The sequence below is a fragment of the Sturnira hondurensis genome, unplaced genomic scaffold (assembly GCF_014824575.4).
Source record: "Sturnira hondurensis isolate 20B ecotype Veracruz unplaced genomic scaffold, ASM1482457v3 Scaffold0005309, whole genome shotgun sequence".
In the NCBI taxonomy this organism is placed as follows: Eukaryota; Metazoa; Chordata; class Mammalia; order Chiroptera; family Phyllostomidae; genus Sturnira; species Sturnira hondurensis.
The window spans coordinates 943,977-959,264 of record NW_028077940.1 but is presented as its reverse complement, the minus strand read 5'-3'; the positions used below and the strand labels follow the sequence as shown (position 1 = coordinate 959,264).

Below are 15,288 nucleotides of genomic sequence, written 5' to 3'. Positions count from 1 at the left end.
CTGGATTCCAGAAGTTCCCATAAACTTTATTCTAAAACTTTTTATTAATAGATATTAAATAATGTGTAGAAGGAAAAGGAGCTGGTGTTGGGTTCTGAGTATGTCCCCTTTTCTTTACCCTAGTTCTTCCCGCGTCTTGCCTGTTTTTTTGGGCATTTTCTTAGCGTGGGGATCTTCTAGTTCCTTGGCCTTATAGTAGTGGGGTGCCACCTCCAGAAGCCAACTGCTCTCAATCTCCAATACCTAGAAGGGAAGAAAAAAAACAGAGTTCCTGTCTTTCCAACCTAGACTCTAATGTGTGTATGTTCAAAAGAAATTCTTCCCATCTTACTGCAGGACTAGGGGGAAGGTGCAGGGCTCTAATACTATATAAGGGGGGACCCAAAACCCGCCCCAGAAATTATCTTCTGCAGGGCAGGCACCTTGTAGTACAGGCTTCCCCCACTAGGTGAGTGTTCTGGGCGCCCATCCATTGTTAGTATACCAGCTGGCATTGTTAGAGGCTGTGTGTGGCTTCAGTGAATTTTTTTTGAAGATTGTCACTGCATTTGCCTATTGCATGCCCAGTGATTTACGAGGACACCTGCCCACACACCACACTGTTCTGCAGGTCATGACCCCAGTGCCCCACCCTTTCCTGTTCACCCAATTCACCCCAAGCAATTTTTTGCTTGCTTCCCTAGATGGAAAAAGTCAACTTTTTTTTGTTTCCCTGGATGAAAAGTCCTCATTCTGCTGATGTGGAGAGGAGAAACAAAAAATGACGTAAGAGCCCTGGCTGGTATAGCTCAGTGGATTTGAGTGTGGGCCTGCAAATCACACAATCGCGGTTCGATTCCCAGTCAGGGCACATGCCTGGGTTGCAGGCCAGTTCCCAGCAGGGGACTCACGAGAGGCAACCATACATTGATGTTTCTCTCCTTCTCTTCCTCTCTAAAGATGAATAAATAAAATCTTTAAAAAATAAAATAAAATACTGATTTATAAAAAAATGGCATAAGCACTAAAAGGCATCAAAATTGATGAGTTCAAAAACTTTTTTAAAAATATTTATTTTTAGAGGGGAAGGGAAGGAGAGAGGAAGAGAAATATCAATGTATGGTTGGTTCTTGTGCATCCCCTGCTGGGAACTAGCCCCTGCCGGGAACTGGCCCGCAACCCAGGCATGTGCCCTGACTGGGAATTGAACCGCGATCATCTGGTTCACAGGCCCGCGCTCAATCCACTGAGCTACACTAGCCAGGGTGAGTTCAAAAACTTTTGAGCAATGGAAAAACACATTTCGATAAGATGTACTTCATCAAATGGAGAGTACTTTGAAGGTGACTAAAGTTTCAACATGTAAGAATACACAATTTTTTATAACTAAATTCCAGGTCTTTTTGTGTCCCCCCCTCGTACCCTCCAGTGGCTGTCACATTTCTACATGCTATTCAGGATTCCAAGTAGGCTATTCCTAAAACAACAACAAAAAAACCCTTAAAAACAAAGACTGTAAAGTACACTCAGGTTATCACCCAACACCCAAACACTGTGACAACAGCCATTCAAATATTCATTGAATAAATATACAATGATCGTATCTTAGAAGATGCCGAGTCAGCTGTTAATGGTGCGTTTCTATTTTATCCTACCTTAAACCAGTATATTTTCCGGGTTCTCTGTCAGTCCAAGCAAATTGAACCTAGGATTTTAGCTTGCCAGGATACCCACCTGTCTACAATTTCCACCTGCCTGGGCAGGGGATCGTCCCCTCACCTGTCTCATGAACTCCTTGGTGGTCAAGACAAGTTCATGGTAGAGCAGCCAGCGAGGCTGTTCCTCAAAGAGGGAGGAGTTGGGGTGAATGAACACTGTCTGTTGTTGCTTCACTGTTCTGTAGCCACTTCTAGTCAACCGTGCTGTGTGATAAAAGTAACCGGCAGTGATGGCCTAAGGAGCAGGCAGGAAAGAATGTCAATAGAAAAGCCACTCAGGAACCCTCAGCACTCACTACCTGTTTTTAATTCAGGCTTCTGGAGGACTAGAATGGTAAGGGATGTGTGAAGAACCCACTGAGAAGAACCCTGCAGTAGCCTGGGCATAAAGCACAGGAAAAGACTCCTTCCACAAGGAGAAGAGGGCACAATCTTAGGCTAGAGGGGCTGCCAAGGTCCCAGAGGGAGGCTTGCTCCTTGGGAGACCCTGGGTGGACTAAAAATGGAACCTTGTGTTGGCCAGGTAACTGACTTGAGTTGGAGCATTGACCCATACACTAAAAGGTTGTGGGTTCAACTGCCGGTTGGGGTACGTAAGGGAGGCAATCGATCAATATTTCTCTCTCTTCCCACTTCATCTCTCTAAAATCAGTAAATACATCCTCGAGTGAGGATTAAAAAAATGCTAACCTTGCGTACACGAATATAGTCCCCCTGGCAGGAACTGAGACCAACTTCCACACGCTCCAAGAGTCCCTCCAGCTGTTCCCGTACATCCCGTGCTCGGCGCATAGATCTGAACTGGACAAAGTTCTCATAGCACCACTGTGAAGAGTAACCACTCTCAGCCCACTGTGAAGAGGTTTCAAAAGTGGCATAAGTATACAGTAGAACCAGAGTCCCCCATGTCTCCCTCATTCCCATTTACCCAAGCCCAGTGACCTGTGTATAAACGTTTAGCAAAACCAAGTGGTCCCCACCAGGGAGGAAGAAGTTGACACGGGCATTGTCAGCATGGACGACCTTGTCCTTGGGTCGGTAGAAGATGGAGTTGTTGACAGACAGCATGGCAGCTACTGTCAGGATCTCCTCTGAACAGCTGTACCTGGATCAGAAAGGGAAAAAAGCATGAGAGTTCAAAGCAAGCTGTAAGAACAGACAAACAGTGGGGGAAAGTGTCTGTTGTGTGATGCACATGTCCTCACATGTGGACTGCTGATTAGGATAATGGCTACAAATCAGAGGCTAGATTTGGTGACAGCAGCAATAGCATAGGGGTCAAGGAGACAGGGCTGCAGATGACTGAGTTACAAAGGAAAGGACTGGCACCTCTGAGCAGTCCACAGTAGGCAGGTGTGCATTAAGTGCACTGGGGAATGCCCAAGTTCCTTTAAACTCATGTGGTAACTTGACTTCAACTATAGCATTTAAAGGTGGTCCCTCCACAGCCACATCTAAATGTTCCAGTCTGCAACCTTAGGCATGAGTAAGTCCCCATACCAGCCCTCACTCCGCACTCCTCAGATGAAAAGTCTTTCACTTCCATTCATACACCCAAATTTCCTATGTGTTTCCCATTTGATATCATGATCAAGGATAGCACAGTACCTTACTGGCCCTAATAACTTGTCATTTGTTAAAGAATAATATGGTACTGAGAAAAAAGGCAAGAAAACAAAGACAGCCCCAGACACAGGAGAAGCAATGGCCAGTTTGTGGGCTGATAGCCCATTTGGGGTGGGGGACTTACTTCTCAGAGGCCAGGATCATTTTAGACAGCATGGGGTCCACTGGCAGCTCTGCCATCTTTCGACCAGACTAAGAAGAGATAAGATGGAAGCCAGTCCTATTCTCAGGTGTCCTCCCACCACTCACGGGGTCAACCTGACCCCTTTATCCTATCCCAGCCCACTGCCCTCCCACCTCACCGTGGTGAGCTCCCCAAGGTGGTTGAGGGCTCCCAGAGCATACAGCTGCTCCAAAGCCAGCAGCAGAGTCTCATAGGGTGGAGGGTCCAGGAAATCAAAGTGCATGAGGTCATGAATCCCTGCAGAAAGATATGAGAGGTTAGAACAGAACCCTTTACAAAGACCAGTGTCTCCAGTCCCATCTCCCTCTCTCAGGAGAACTGTGGGACCCCACTCACCTAAGCTCTTGAGCAGTAACACAACATTGCCTAGGCTGGTCCTTTGGATCTCTGGCACCGTGGTCTCCTCCAGCTCATGCTGATAGGCCCAAGCGGTATACAGGCGGAAGCACTTCCCTGCAGCCACCCGGCCTGCCCGACCAGCTCGCTGATTGGCTGAAGCCTGGAAAGAAAGGAGAGGCAGGCTGGCTGACAACTGGGTGAGAGAAAGAGAAAGGGCAGTATTTACACAAGACACCTAGGAGGATGTGATTCCATCCTCTAACAACCCCCCACAGGCTTCTGAGTGGGACCTTCCTGTGGGCTCATTCCACCTCCCACTCCCCGACGGAGACCCCCTACTGGAGCCCATGCTGACCTTGCTGCAGGGTGTGACCGTGAGTGATTCCATTCCTGTGCGGGGGTTGTAGCTCTTCTGCTTACAGAACCCTGGATCCAGCACGTAAATGATGCCCTCAATCGTGAGTGAAGTCTCAGCAATGTTCGTTGCCACAACCACCTGAGTGAGGGGATATGGGTCACTCGGAGAACCCAACATCCTAGTTATGTAGAAAAAATAGCCCTGGCTGGTGTAGCTCAGTGGATTGAGCGCAGGCCTGCGAACCACATAATTGCGGTTCGATTCCCAGTCAGGGCACATGTCTGGGTTGCAGGCTAGTTCCCAGCAGGGGACTCACGAGAGGCAACCGTACATTGATATTTCTCTCCTTCTCTCCTTCCCTTCCCCTCTAAAGATAAATAAATAAGAATCTTTATTTAAAAAAAAAAAGAAAAAGTAATCCTGGAAGCTGTGGAGTAGACAAGCAGGAGCAAATAAGAGGCAGGAGCTGAGGGGGTTAGTGTCCAAAGTCACAGAGGGGGATAAGCCAGGAGAAGGGTGGCTCAGAAGGAACACAATATGGAAAGGAAATAGAGAAGAGGGTTAATGGGTTTTTCAGAGATAGGTTACGAGCCTATCTGGGTTCCTGCGCCCATCTTCTCTGCCAGCACTTTACAGTCACCTTCACACATTACTGCCTGCAAAAGCCCACTAACAAGCCTTCCTACTTCTACTCCTGCCTGGGTTATGTGGCATCCCAGAATAGTCCTTTTAAAATGTACACCCATGCCCTGGCTGATACGGCTCAGTGGATTGGGCACCGTCCCACAAACTCCACTATCACTCCACTGTCACATCACTCCACTATCCTCCAATGGCTCGCGATCCTACATGACATTTTATCGAAACCTGTTCAGGTGATGAGTCCTCTAGCCTTTCTGCATTCCCCAGAACCATGTTCCCTGGCCAGGCAAAGCACACTCCTTAGTCCGTGCTCAGGTCCTTTGCAAGAGTCCATCCCTCTGCTGGGTGCACTCCTCTCCAGGATACCAGCCTGGCTCCCTCCTTCACCAAGTTAAGGTTTCTGCTTCACTTTCACTTTATTGGAGAAGGAGAGGAGTGTAGACTCCCAGGAAAATTCCTCCCTGCCATGTTGCAGTCCCACTGAGAGTGGGACTGCATCTTCCTAGGCTGCACCGTATCTCTTCATAGCAGTTATCACAAATGGACATTAACATACTGAGATGCCCACTGTCTCCTGATTTACACTAGACTGGAAACTCTGCAAGGCCAGGAACTTTATTTTGTTCATCACTGTATCCCCATTCCCCCAAACAGAACCCAGTCAATAGTGCTTTATGAAAGTTACACCTTTGCTCAAAAATCCTGATTGCCATTCAACTGTCTAAAGTCCAAATTCTTCTACCTGCCACCCAGGGCCCTCCTTAATCTACTCTGAAGTTGGTTTTAGCTTGTCTCCCACTGCTTTACCACATGAACCTTCCACTGAACCTTAGACTCTGATCTCAAATATATCTATGGTTTCCTCTGACCTCCTTGTCATTTTTCCTTTTTTTTTCATTTTAAGATTTTACTGACTTATTTTTAGAGAGAAAGGAAGAGAGGGAGAGAAATATCAATGTGTGGTTGCCTCTCACATGCTCCCTATTGGGGACTTGGCCTGCAACCCAGGCATGTGCCCCGACCGGGAATTGAACCAGCAACCCTTTGGTTTGCAGGCTGGCATTCAATCCACTGAGCCACACCACCTGAGCCAGGGCCTTGCCATTTTTCTTTTTCTTTTTTTAAAGATTTTATTTATTTATCTTTAGAGGGGAAGGGAAGGAGAGAGGGAGCGAAACATCAATGTATGGTTGCCTTTCGTGCGCCCCTGCTGGGAGTTGGCCTGCAGGGAACTGGCCTGCAACCCAGGCATGTGCCCTGACTGGGAATCGAATGGCGATCGTCTGAGTCGCAGGCCTGCACTCAATCCACTGAGCCACACCAGGCAGGGCCCATTTTTCTTAAAGGTGCAAATCAAACCCCACGTCCCAGTTCACCAAAGGCACCCCTTTTCCTCATGCATTTGGCTATCTCTCAATCCACACTGTATTCATCCTCTCTCTCCAGAGGTAAGTGACTAACTGCTCCTGAGCCTGTGGCCACAGCAATGCCCAGGATACACGTTGCACAGGGTAGGTACACCCTTTCTTTCTCACTGCTACTTGTGGAACTACAGGGGTGAAAAAAGTAGGTTTCTGCAACTTACCTTCCGTGCCCCCTGCGGCGTGGGCTGGAAGATGCGAGCCTGCATGTCAGAAGGCAGATTGGCATAAATGGGTAGCACCAGCAGCTCCCTAATTTTGGAGCCCAGGCGGCGGCAGCGATCCTGAAGCATCTCGCAAGCGGCCTCAATCTCCTCCTGGATTTGGGGTGGAGAGAGCAGCAGGAACCCAGAATCACAAAGCCCAATCTGCCAGCCTCATCTTCCCCTGGGACACAAATATCATTGCCCCTCCCCCACCTCACTCACCTGCCCTGTCAGGAACACTAGAACATCTCCAGGGGGCTGGGTCACATGAATTTGTAGCACAGACACTACACAGGCTTCCAGGTAGTCAGCCTCTGGAGCCTGGGGTGGAGGAGAGGGCTCAGGAAAGCCACTAGCTCAGGCAAGCCTCCTCCTCTCCTCCCAGCTCCACACACACTTTATCCCAGATCCCCTTTGGACTCTCCATTCCACCCTGCCCTCCTTGGGACAACTTCCCCCAGCTTCACACCTCACACTTAAGCCTATCCTCCCTGAGGGGGACACCTTGGTATAGAAGATGTCAACTGGAAACCGGCGTCCAGGGATTCGGAAGACTGGAGCATCATCAAAGAAGGTGGAAAAACGGGCTGTGTCCAGTGTGGCTGAAGCCACCAGAACTTTGAGCTCAGGTCGGAAGCGAGCAACATCTTTGATTAATCCAAAGAGGATGTCTGTGTGCAAGGTCCGCTCATGAGCCTCATCCACCATCACCACACTGGGGAAGGAACAGGGAGCAGTGAGTAAGGAGAGCTGAGCAATGCAGTTCCCTGAGGAAGGTACAGATAGAGGCAAAGAGTCCAAGGGTGACTGTGGGAGAAGGGGGCTCTAAGAGAAGCAAATCACCCCAGTTAACTAATACCAACAGAAAGTTGGAGAAGACCAGGTTGGCAGACTCTCAGCTTGGGCAAACAACAGCTGCCAATATTAGGAGGATGAAAGTTGAAGCCAAGCCAAATCAGACATCCTGCTCCGGATCAGAGACAAGAGTCTGCTAGAGTCAATAGAAAAAAGAGTATCTGTTTTAAAAGGAAAAAATGTGAGGGAATGGCCTCTTTCAATAAGGCTGGCCCCCCAGTCTGGCTGGGGATGGACAGATGGACCTGTGCCACCAGAACAGCCCAGAAGCTTCCAGGCCCCTGCGGGGCTGTTGCTACACATCACTGTTGGGCCTGCTGCTTTTTATAGAGAAGGCTAGTAAGCCTTCTTAACCCAACCTTAGAAGCTTCTGCAGGCTTATCTTCAAAATTAGTTATACGTGTGCACCTTCTTTCTCCTTGCTTTAGTCTTTGTATTTTTGATGGCAGCCAAGCCTGTAGGACCTCGCCACCAACCTCAACCCTTTGTGCCTAACCCTGTCCCTGATGATGAAGCTCCCAGGTATTTAAGCCTGGGGCTGATGGGAAAGTCCCATACCCCAAATATTCTTGTATCAGCTAACCTCCCATGGGTTCTCAGAGATTTTTGGAAGTGCTGTGAAAGGTCAAATCATATCTGTTCTATGGCGGCACTCTGATCTTTGGGGACCAGAAATTCACAGCTCCTACTCAGATGGCCTAACTCCTCAACATGATGCTCATCTCCCCTCACGGTGACTTCCCTAAACACATGCTCATCATCCAATTTCCACTGGGTCAATGCAGCACTGAGAATTCACCATTCACAGACACGGCAAACTCTGCCACTCTACAGCTTCTTGGTATTGAGCTGAAATTCATCTCCCTGTAACACTGGTTCCTAGATGTGCCCTCTGGGGTCACACAAAACAAGTCTGACCCCCTTTCCATGTAAGAGCCCTTCACATTTCTAGAGGAAACCAGGTTGTCTCCCTTGAATTTCTCCCCTGTAAGCTGAACACTTTAAATTTCTTCAGGTGGTCTTCAGATGGTTTTTCAAGTCCCTGCCCGCTCTACCCTACCATTCTGGAAACAACTGGCAAGGGAAGGAGGGACTTTCTCTCTATTATCTTCTGCCCTCCAGCCCCATCTCTATGGTGCATGGAGACCAGCTCTAGGACTGCCAGGATCACAAAGATGCAAGAACTGGTGGATTCATATAAAGACAACAGCCCAACTGACAGGAGGTTGGGGCAGAAAGGAGTGAAAAAGGTCAAAGGTAAGGACAAATGGAAGGCACAAAGGGGGAGGAGACCCTGCAGGAGGAAAAAGTGGATGGTTCCCCTGTGGGACACTGAAACCTGTCTATACCTGTAACTTGCAAGGTCGGGCTCAGAGAGGAACTCTCGAAGAAGCATCCCATCTGTCATATAGCGGAGGACTGTTCGCTCTGACGTGCAATCCTCAAAGCGGATGCTGTAGCCAACCTGTTGAGGGGGCCATTAACGACAGGAAGTAGGCTGGTGTTCCCTGAAGGGAATGCATAGCTAGAGGACAAGGGGCCAGTGTCTGGACTTGGTGTGGGAACCTGAGGGCAGTGTGGGCAGAGTTCTAGACCCACGGGGCTCTCCCCACCCATCAGTCACGCCAGACCTCACCTCATTCCCAAGCTTTACACCCATCTCCCGGGCCACTCGGGCAGCCACACTCATGGCAGCCACTCTCCTGGGCTGAGTGCAGGCAATCTTCATACCATTCTTGGTATAACCCTGAATGACAGAAGAAAGGTCTCCCCTTGCTAAATATGGCCCTGGGGCCCAGGACAATTCAGATTAAAAAGTTGTAAATGCAGGGCAGGTGGAAAGGAGGGAATAGACTGATGCTGAAATCCATATAGGGAGGCAAGTGGATAGGATAGCAGACCCAGGGCCCTCAAAAGGGTCCTCATCCATCCCTGGCAGTCCCAGCCCTTTGAGGAATCAAGTTCTGGAGTCAGCTTGATTGAGCTGGGAAAGGACAGAACAGAGCCACAGACTCAGAAGTGATGGGAAATAAAAGTACAAAGGAAGGAAAAGAAATCCTTTTACTCTTCATTGTTTGGACCCTGCAGAGGAGCAGAGGCCAAGCTGGATAGGAGTACGGAGTCCATGTTCACACACACCCCACCATCTGGTTGTCTATACCCTCTTCCAGTATGAACACAGGGAATGTCTACCAGTCAGAGGCACTGTGGACAGGCAGTGAGAACAGAAATGTGGAAAGGATGGTCCATATTCTCAAGAACCTCACCATTTAGTGGAAAATGACTAAAATGGAGGTGAGCAACTCCTAAAACTATGATGGAAAAGGAGCTCTGACAGGACTGTACTTGTCAATGGGTGAGACCCAGCAGCCTGGAGGATGTGGGTGACATACCTCCTCAAAGAGATACTGTGGGATTTGGGTGGTCTTTCCCGAGCCTGTTTCACCCTCGATAATGAGGACCTGATGATTAGTAATAGCAGCCAGGAGATCCTCCCGGAACGGGTACACAGGAAGGCTTCGGCGGATGGCCTGGATGGACTCCTTCTGTTGGGCCTGGGTAGAAGTGGGTGGAGCTGACGGCTCCTGAGAAGGAGAAAAAGGGGCATGAGCTTTAAGACCCAGCTTCTCATCCTCTTCACAAAGTCCCAGAGCTCTGCCTCACCTCGTCACCCTGGAGCTGAGTGGCCTGGACAAACTCGATGGTCTCCTCTTCCTCTAGTACCAACTGATACTTGGGCTCCTGGGAAGCAGCATCTCGGGCCCCAAACTTCAGGGAGGCAGCCCCCAGTCGGGCCTCCTCCCAGCGTCGCTGCTCCTCCCCAGGGGCACCTGATTCCTCCTCCACAAGATCCACAGCTCGTGCTGGCTGTGCAGAGAAGGACACATGAAGACACAGGCTGCCCTCTCTGCCCAGTCCCTTCTTCCCCATCAGGACCCTGGCCCACTGGGAAAGGGAAGACAAGGAAGGGGCGAACTCAACATCCAACACCTTCCCTCCCTCAGCTCAGGGACCAGGGCTAAGGTGGATGCCTCTTCGCCTCACCTGTCCTCGGGTCTCCTCTGGCATGTGGTAGCGATTGGTGGCCTCCAGCTTTTCCTGCTCCCCTGCCGCTCGGTACTCCCGGGCCAGATCCCGCACTCGCCGCTTGTATTTGAGCTCCCACTGCTCATGTTGGCTCAGCTCCACATCCCCGAAAAGGAACTCCTCATCCGCCAGCTCAGCCTCCAGGTCCTCAAGCTTCTCTCGCTCCCGCTTAGCTAGGTACTCTCGGCGAGATTTCTTCCGCAGCTCAGGAACCTGGTCAGCACAGGATAGTCAAATCCTCATCCTGCTGGAAGGGAAGCCCCTTTCCCTACCTGCTTGTACCAATGACAGACTCTGACAGACTGGAACGAGAACCTAAACATCAGTCCTGTATCTTTTCTTTGCAATGTGCACCCTAATGGCATGGCCTAAGCTGGGCCTATGAAGGCCTCATGCAGACACCATACACCGCCTTCCAGCAGCAGTGTCCAGCCAGAAGTCCTCTGAAGCAACTTTCACCATCTTTGTCAATGTAAATGTATTAAGCAAACTATTTGAATATTTCATATTTTACTCTTCTATTTTATTTGAGTTACTGAAAATGGAGAAAACAAAAGGGCTTATACCAGCACTTAGAAGCACAGGTCTCAAACTGAAAACAAGTGAGAAATGGAAACCAATGGAGGCACCAGTAGTAAGTCATCTTCATCCCAGATAGATGCTCCCTGATTGTAAAGTGAATGACTGTAGTTTGGGGAAGGGGAAGGACAGCATCAGAGAATGGCTCTGTGAGGCAAGATGCAACTGGAATGCTAAGCTCCTGGGAAAACTCCCTTCATACCATGTGTCATTTGGCTTCTACCCATTTCCTCTGATACATGCTTTTCAGGACACACTGTAGATGACAGAAGACTGGCCATATCCTTAAGGCCTTTCTCAGTTCTCACCCTGGATGGAGACAAGCTCTTCTACTGCAGTGGCAAAAACCTGCCATAGCTGCCCCTGGGGGTTTCAGTTCCGTTTAATTGCTGGACTTTTACTGTTTGTTCTATAGAGACTTAAAAGGGAGTTTATGCTCATGACCTAATTTGAGAACCAAAATAAAATACTCCTTCAGAACGATGGGTGCGATAGATGGATCTTTTTAAAATATGGGAGCCTTGGCTGGTGTAGCACAGTGGACTGATTGTGGGCCTTCAAACCACACAATCGCAGTTCGATTCCCAGTAGGGCACATGCCTGGGTTGCAGGCCAGTTCCCAGCAGGGGACTCACGAGAGGCAACCATACATTGATATTTCTCTTCTTCTCTTCTTCCCTTCCCCTCTAAAGATAAATAAAATCTTAAAAAAAAAAAAAGAATTACTATTTATCTTCTTGGGTGTGACAATGGCACTATGGTTTTAGGGGAGAATGCTTTTATTCTTATGATGATGGGATAAAGTGCTATGACATCTAAAACTCTTAAATGGTTCTAAAGAGGGAGAGAAGCCCACATTTACATAGACATTGCAAATACCACACAACTTTTTAACTAAAATAGTCTGTATAAGTGTTCATTATACTATTCAACTTTCCTATTTTTTCCTAAAGTTTTCACAATTGGAAAAACAACAAAAAAATTTAATTCAGGCAAATAAAAACACTGCACCAGTACTAAGTGATGGGCCAGAAGTCCCTGACCACAGTCATTTTATGGGGTGAGACATGACATGGGTTGGTCAGTCAGGAGACCTTATGGCCACTAGGCCATTCTTAGGACACCAAGAGTCTCAAAATTCTTTTGGTAAACCCAAGTGTGAGCTTACTTGGAAAGACAGGGCCTTTGAAAAACTGCCTGCCCTCCCCAGACGCACATTAGAACAAGTCCAGTTCATCCATTACAAGAGCTCTGTTCCTGCAGTGGGAAGAACCACCCAGGAAACCAGAGGGAGGCCACATGGGAGTTGGAGGGTGAGGTGGCAGGAAGGTATTTGGACCTGGTGTACACAGGCTGAATGGTCAACATATCTCTAGGCAGTGGGACAGCTGCCCTGCCCCACCTTCCAGCTGCCTTACACCTTGTTAAGTCTCACATTTCTCTCACTAACACACAGGATGATCTGATCTAAAAGAAAAGAGTAAGGAAGGTTTGGGGGTAGCTTCATTCCCTCTACAACTTAAAAGTCCATCCTTAGCAGACTCTTGCCAACCAAGCCCTCTCCTCCAGAGACCCAATACTCCATCAGCAATCTCACTGCATTCCTTTGTATCTCTTCTCCCTACCCCTAACCATGCCATCAGAAAGTCTTTCTTTCTGCCTTCTGATCTTGGCTTCCTGGGCACGGGGACTCACCATGGCTTTCCGGTCTTCCTCAGCCATCTTGAGGCGCTTCTGAGCCTCTTCATAAGCCTAGGAGAAGAAACCAAGAGTAGAGGGGTGTGAGGCCAAAATTCCCCACAGCCACAGCCATTCCTCCTCCAAAATCAGAATGATCATTCAGATGTTTCCTAGCACAAAGAAACATACCCTCGAGCCCTAGCCAGGTGGCTCAGTTGGTTGGAGCATCATCCCACACACAAAAGGGCTATGGGTTTGATTCCCGGTAAGGGCACATACCTAGGTTGCAGGTTTGATCCCTGGTCAGGGAATGCGTGGGAGGCATGTGACAGATGTTTTTCTCTTACAACAATGTTTCTCTCTCTCTAGAGTCAATAAACATATTCTCAAGTAAAGATTAGAAAAAAAGGAAAAAATGCCCCTTCTTAGATAGGAATCTCTATCATTACAGGTCCAGCAGAGGACCCAGAGGGATCCTCCCGCCACAGAAGTGAACATTCCACTAGAGGCATTCCCTTGTCTTCCAGGATATCACCATCTCTGCAATCACACCCCCTTCAGATTTGACCCAGAGATCTTCCTGGGGATTACAGAACATGCTGTTCCTATGCACCTTCTTGTCTGACCGCTCCAGGACATTTCGAGTCCGATCCTTATCCCGCTGCCGGACCCGCTCTGCGAAGGCATCACGTTCCTCCAGGTCCTGAAGGCGCTCTCGTTCTGTCCGCTCCCATTCATCCTCAGACTCAGACTTCTCTGTCTGCTGTTTGCTCCCCCTGCAGTTCAGCCCAGAGGATTAAACGCAGTTCAGCTCAGAAGGTGTATCATCCTATCCGCTACCTGCCCCATCCTCTCTCACCCTACATCTGATTTACCCTGTCTTCTTCCCTTTCTCTGAAACTTCTTCCTCTTCTTCATCTTCCTCCTTCTGGCATTTTTTCCTCAAGTGTTTCCGTTTTTTACGCTTCTTCTGGAGACTGTTCCCAGCCTTACCCACAGTCTCCTCACTGCTCTCCTCACTGTCTTCCAGCAACTTATAAGATTGGTTCTTCTCTAGCAGCGCTCGGGCCTCTCGCTCAGCTGCCCGAGCTGGCTTTTCTACTACCGTCTTCCGTGGTACCTGTCAACAGAAGGGATGTGAACAACTGAACTTTACCCACTTTGCCCTGTTCCTAATTTAAAGAATTACTTGATATTAAACTTGCCTCCCTTCACACTATGTTCATCAGCCTGAACAGGAACTCTCAGCTTCTAAAATTCCTCTCAGTCACTAACATTTATTGAAGCCTGTCCTAGGATTTGTTAGGTACCAGTCCAGAAATAAACAAAAGAGACAAAAATCCCTGCCCTCATGGAGTTTACATTCTCAAACCCAATTTTCAATTGCTCAGCCTGTTATTCCCAACGATTGACCCAGTGCCACACAAGAAGTGACATGCTACAACAACTGTTTTGCAGAGGACTGTCACAGGCCTGGCACTGTACCAGACTCCAGGGATACACTGGTGAAAGGATTAATGTAAAGTTCCTATGTCATATCACTTACACTCTAAACGCATCTCTCACTAAACACCAGATGGAACAGCCACTTAGGCTATTTACCACATGCTGAACACTTGCACTCTTACTACATACCTTCTGAGTACCTATTCTGTAAGGTGCTCTATTAGATGGCAGAAATACAAAGACAAGAAATACATAGTCCTATCCTTTAGGATCTTACCTTTTATACCTTTACTCATCCACCCCTCTCTACGTACAATTCCAGAGTATCTTTGGACCTGCTTTTCCTGATTACCACGCCCACCTTCCATGCTCCCACAGCACTTTCCACACCTCACTACTCAAAGTGTGGTCCTCGGACTGCAAGCATCACCTGGAAAACTTGTTAAATCTGTTAGAAATATAGAACTAAGACACCCCACGCATCCTAGGCCTACCGAGTCGGAATCTGCCCTCTAACAAGAGCTCTGGATGAATGTATTGCATGTTAAAGTTCGAGAAACACATTTGGCCCTCCTTGATCTTCACTGAGCTGGACGTCCAAAACGTAGCACAGTGCCCAGGAGACAAAGCCTCAGTGTTTGTGAACTGAGTTTACCACTTAATTCCCGCCACACCTGGACAAATAACCTAGGGCCCCCTCCCCTGCTTCACCTCCTCTCCCGCCTCGCCCACGCCGGCCCACCCCAGTTACTTCCCTCCCCTCCAGACCTTGTTCCAGAGTCTCAGCGCGAAGTCCCTGGCGGGCCCGCTAACGTCCAGGGTATCTGTGTCTCGCAGGCGCTGCACGAACTCCTCCGCCGAGCCGCAACGGTGCGCGGTGCCGATCAGGAACTGAGCCACGTGCCGCTCGCTTAGTCCCAGCACTGAGTGCAGCTCGTCCTGTACCCAGCGCTCCAGCCCCGCCGGCGTCATCATGGCGACCCACGCTCCCTGAGCCCAGCCCGAAAGGGTCTCTAGAAGCCTCACTGTCGGCCGGACGGATCGGAAGCCTGGAGCCCCGGACCGGAGCCTCAGCTTCGCAAAAGTGCTGCCTTACCTCCTTAAGAAACCCGTTTCCAACATCCCAAAGCCGTCTTCCCAGACTGCACAGCCGGAAGCGGCCGCGCTT

The 15,288-nt window shown here is 49.0% G+C and overlaps 1 protein-coding gene across 2 annotated transcripts; it reads right to left on the bottom strand.

Annotated features, from left to right (window-relative positions):
- Window positions 1-11: 11 nt before the first annotated feature.
- DHX16 (DEAH-box helicase 16) lies at window positions 12-15,288 on the bottom strand. 2 transcript variants are annotated; one of them, XM_037046850.1, is made up of 20 exons: window positions 14,889-15,288; window positions 13,550-13,794; window positions 13,288-13,450; window positions 12,690-12,746; window positions 10,374-10,628; window positions 9,993-10,196; window positions 9,722-9,913; window positions 8,965-9,075; window positions 8,678-8,793; window positions 6,978-7,188; window positions 6,696-6,794; window positions 6,432-6,584; window positions 4,202-4,342; window positions 3,844-4,006; window positions 3,626-3,744; window positions 3,448-3,515; window positions 2,640-2,802; window positions 2,388-2,549; window positions 1,759-1,932; window positions 12-243 (listed from the first exon to the last, which is right to left on the bottom strand). In XM_037046850.1, the coding sequence occupies exons 1-20, from the start codon at window positions 15,093-15,095 to the stop codon at window positions 115-117; spliced, it is 3,132 nt and encodes a 1,043-aa protein (XP_036902745.1). In that variant the 5' UTR covers window positions 15,096-15,288; the 3' UTR covers window positions 12-114. The 2 variants fall into 2 exon arrangements, with proteins under 2 accessions (XP_036902745.1, XP_036902746.1); XM_037046851.1 differs by lacking the exons at window positions 12-243; window positions 1,759-1,932 and having other exon boundaries at window positions 2,457-2,549; window positions 2,678-2,802.

Coding starts and splice junctions, on each gene's coding strand:
- DHX16 (XM_037046850.1), bottom strand. CDS start 15,095: ATGATGACGCCGGCGGGGCTGGAGCGCTGGGTACAGGACGAGCTGCAC. Junction 4,343..6,431: donor CGCCGCAGGGGGCACGGAAG/GTAAGTTGCAGA, acceptor CCCCTCACTCAG/GTGGTTGTGGCAACGAACAT. Junction 1,933..2,387: donor ACTATATTCGTGTACGCAAG/GTTAGCATTTTT, acceptor CCTGCTCCTTAG/GCCATCACTGCCGGTTACTT.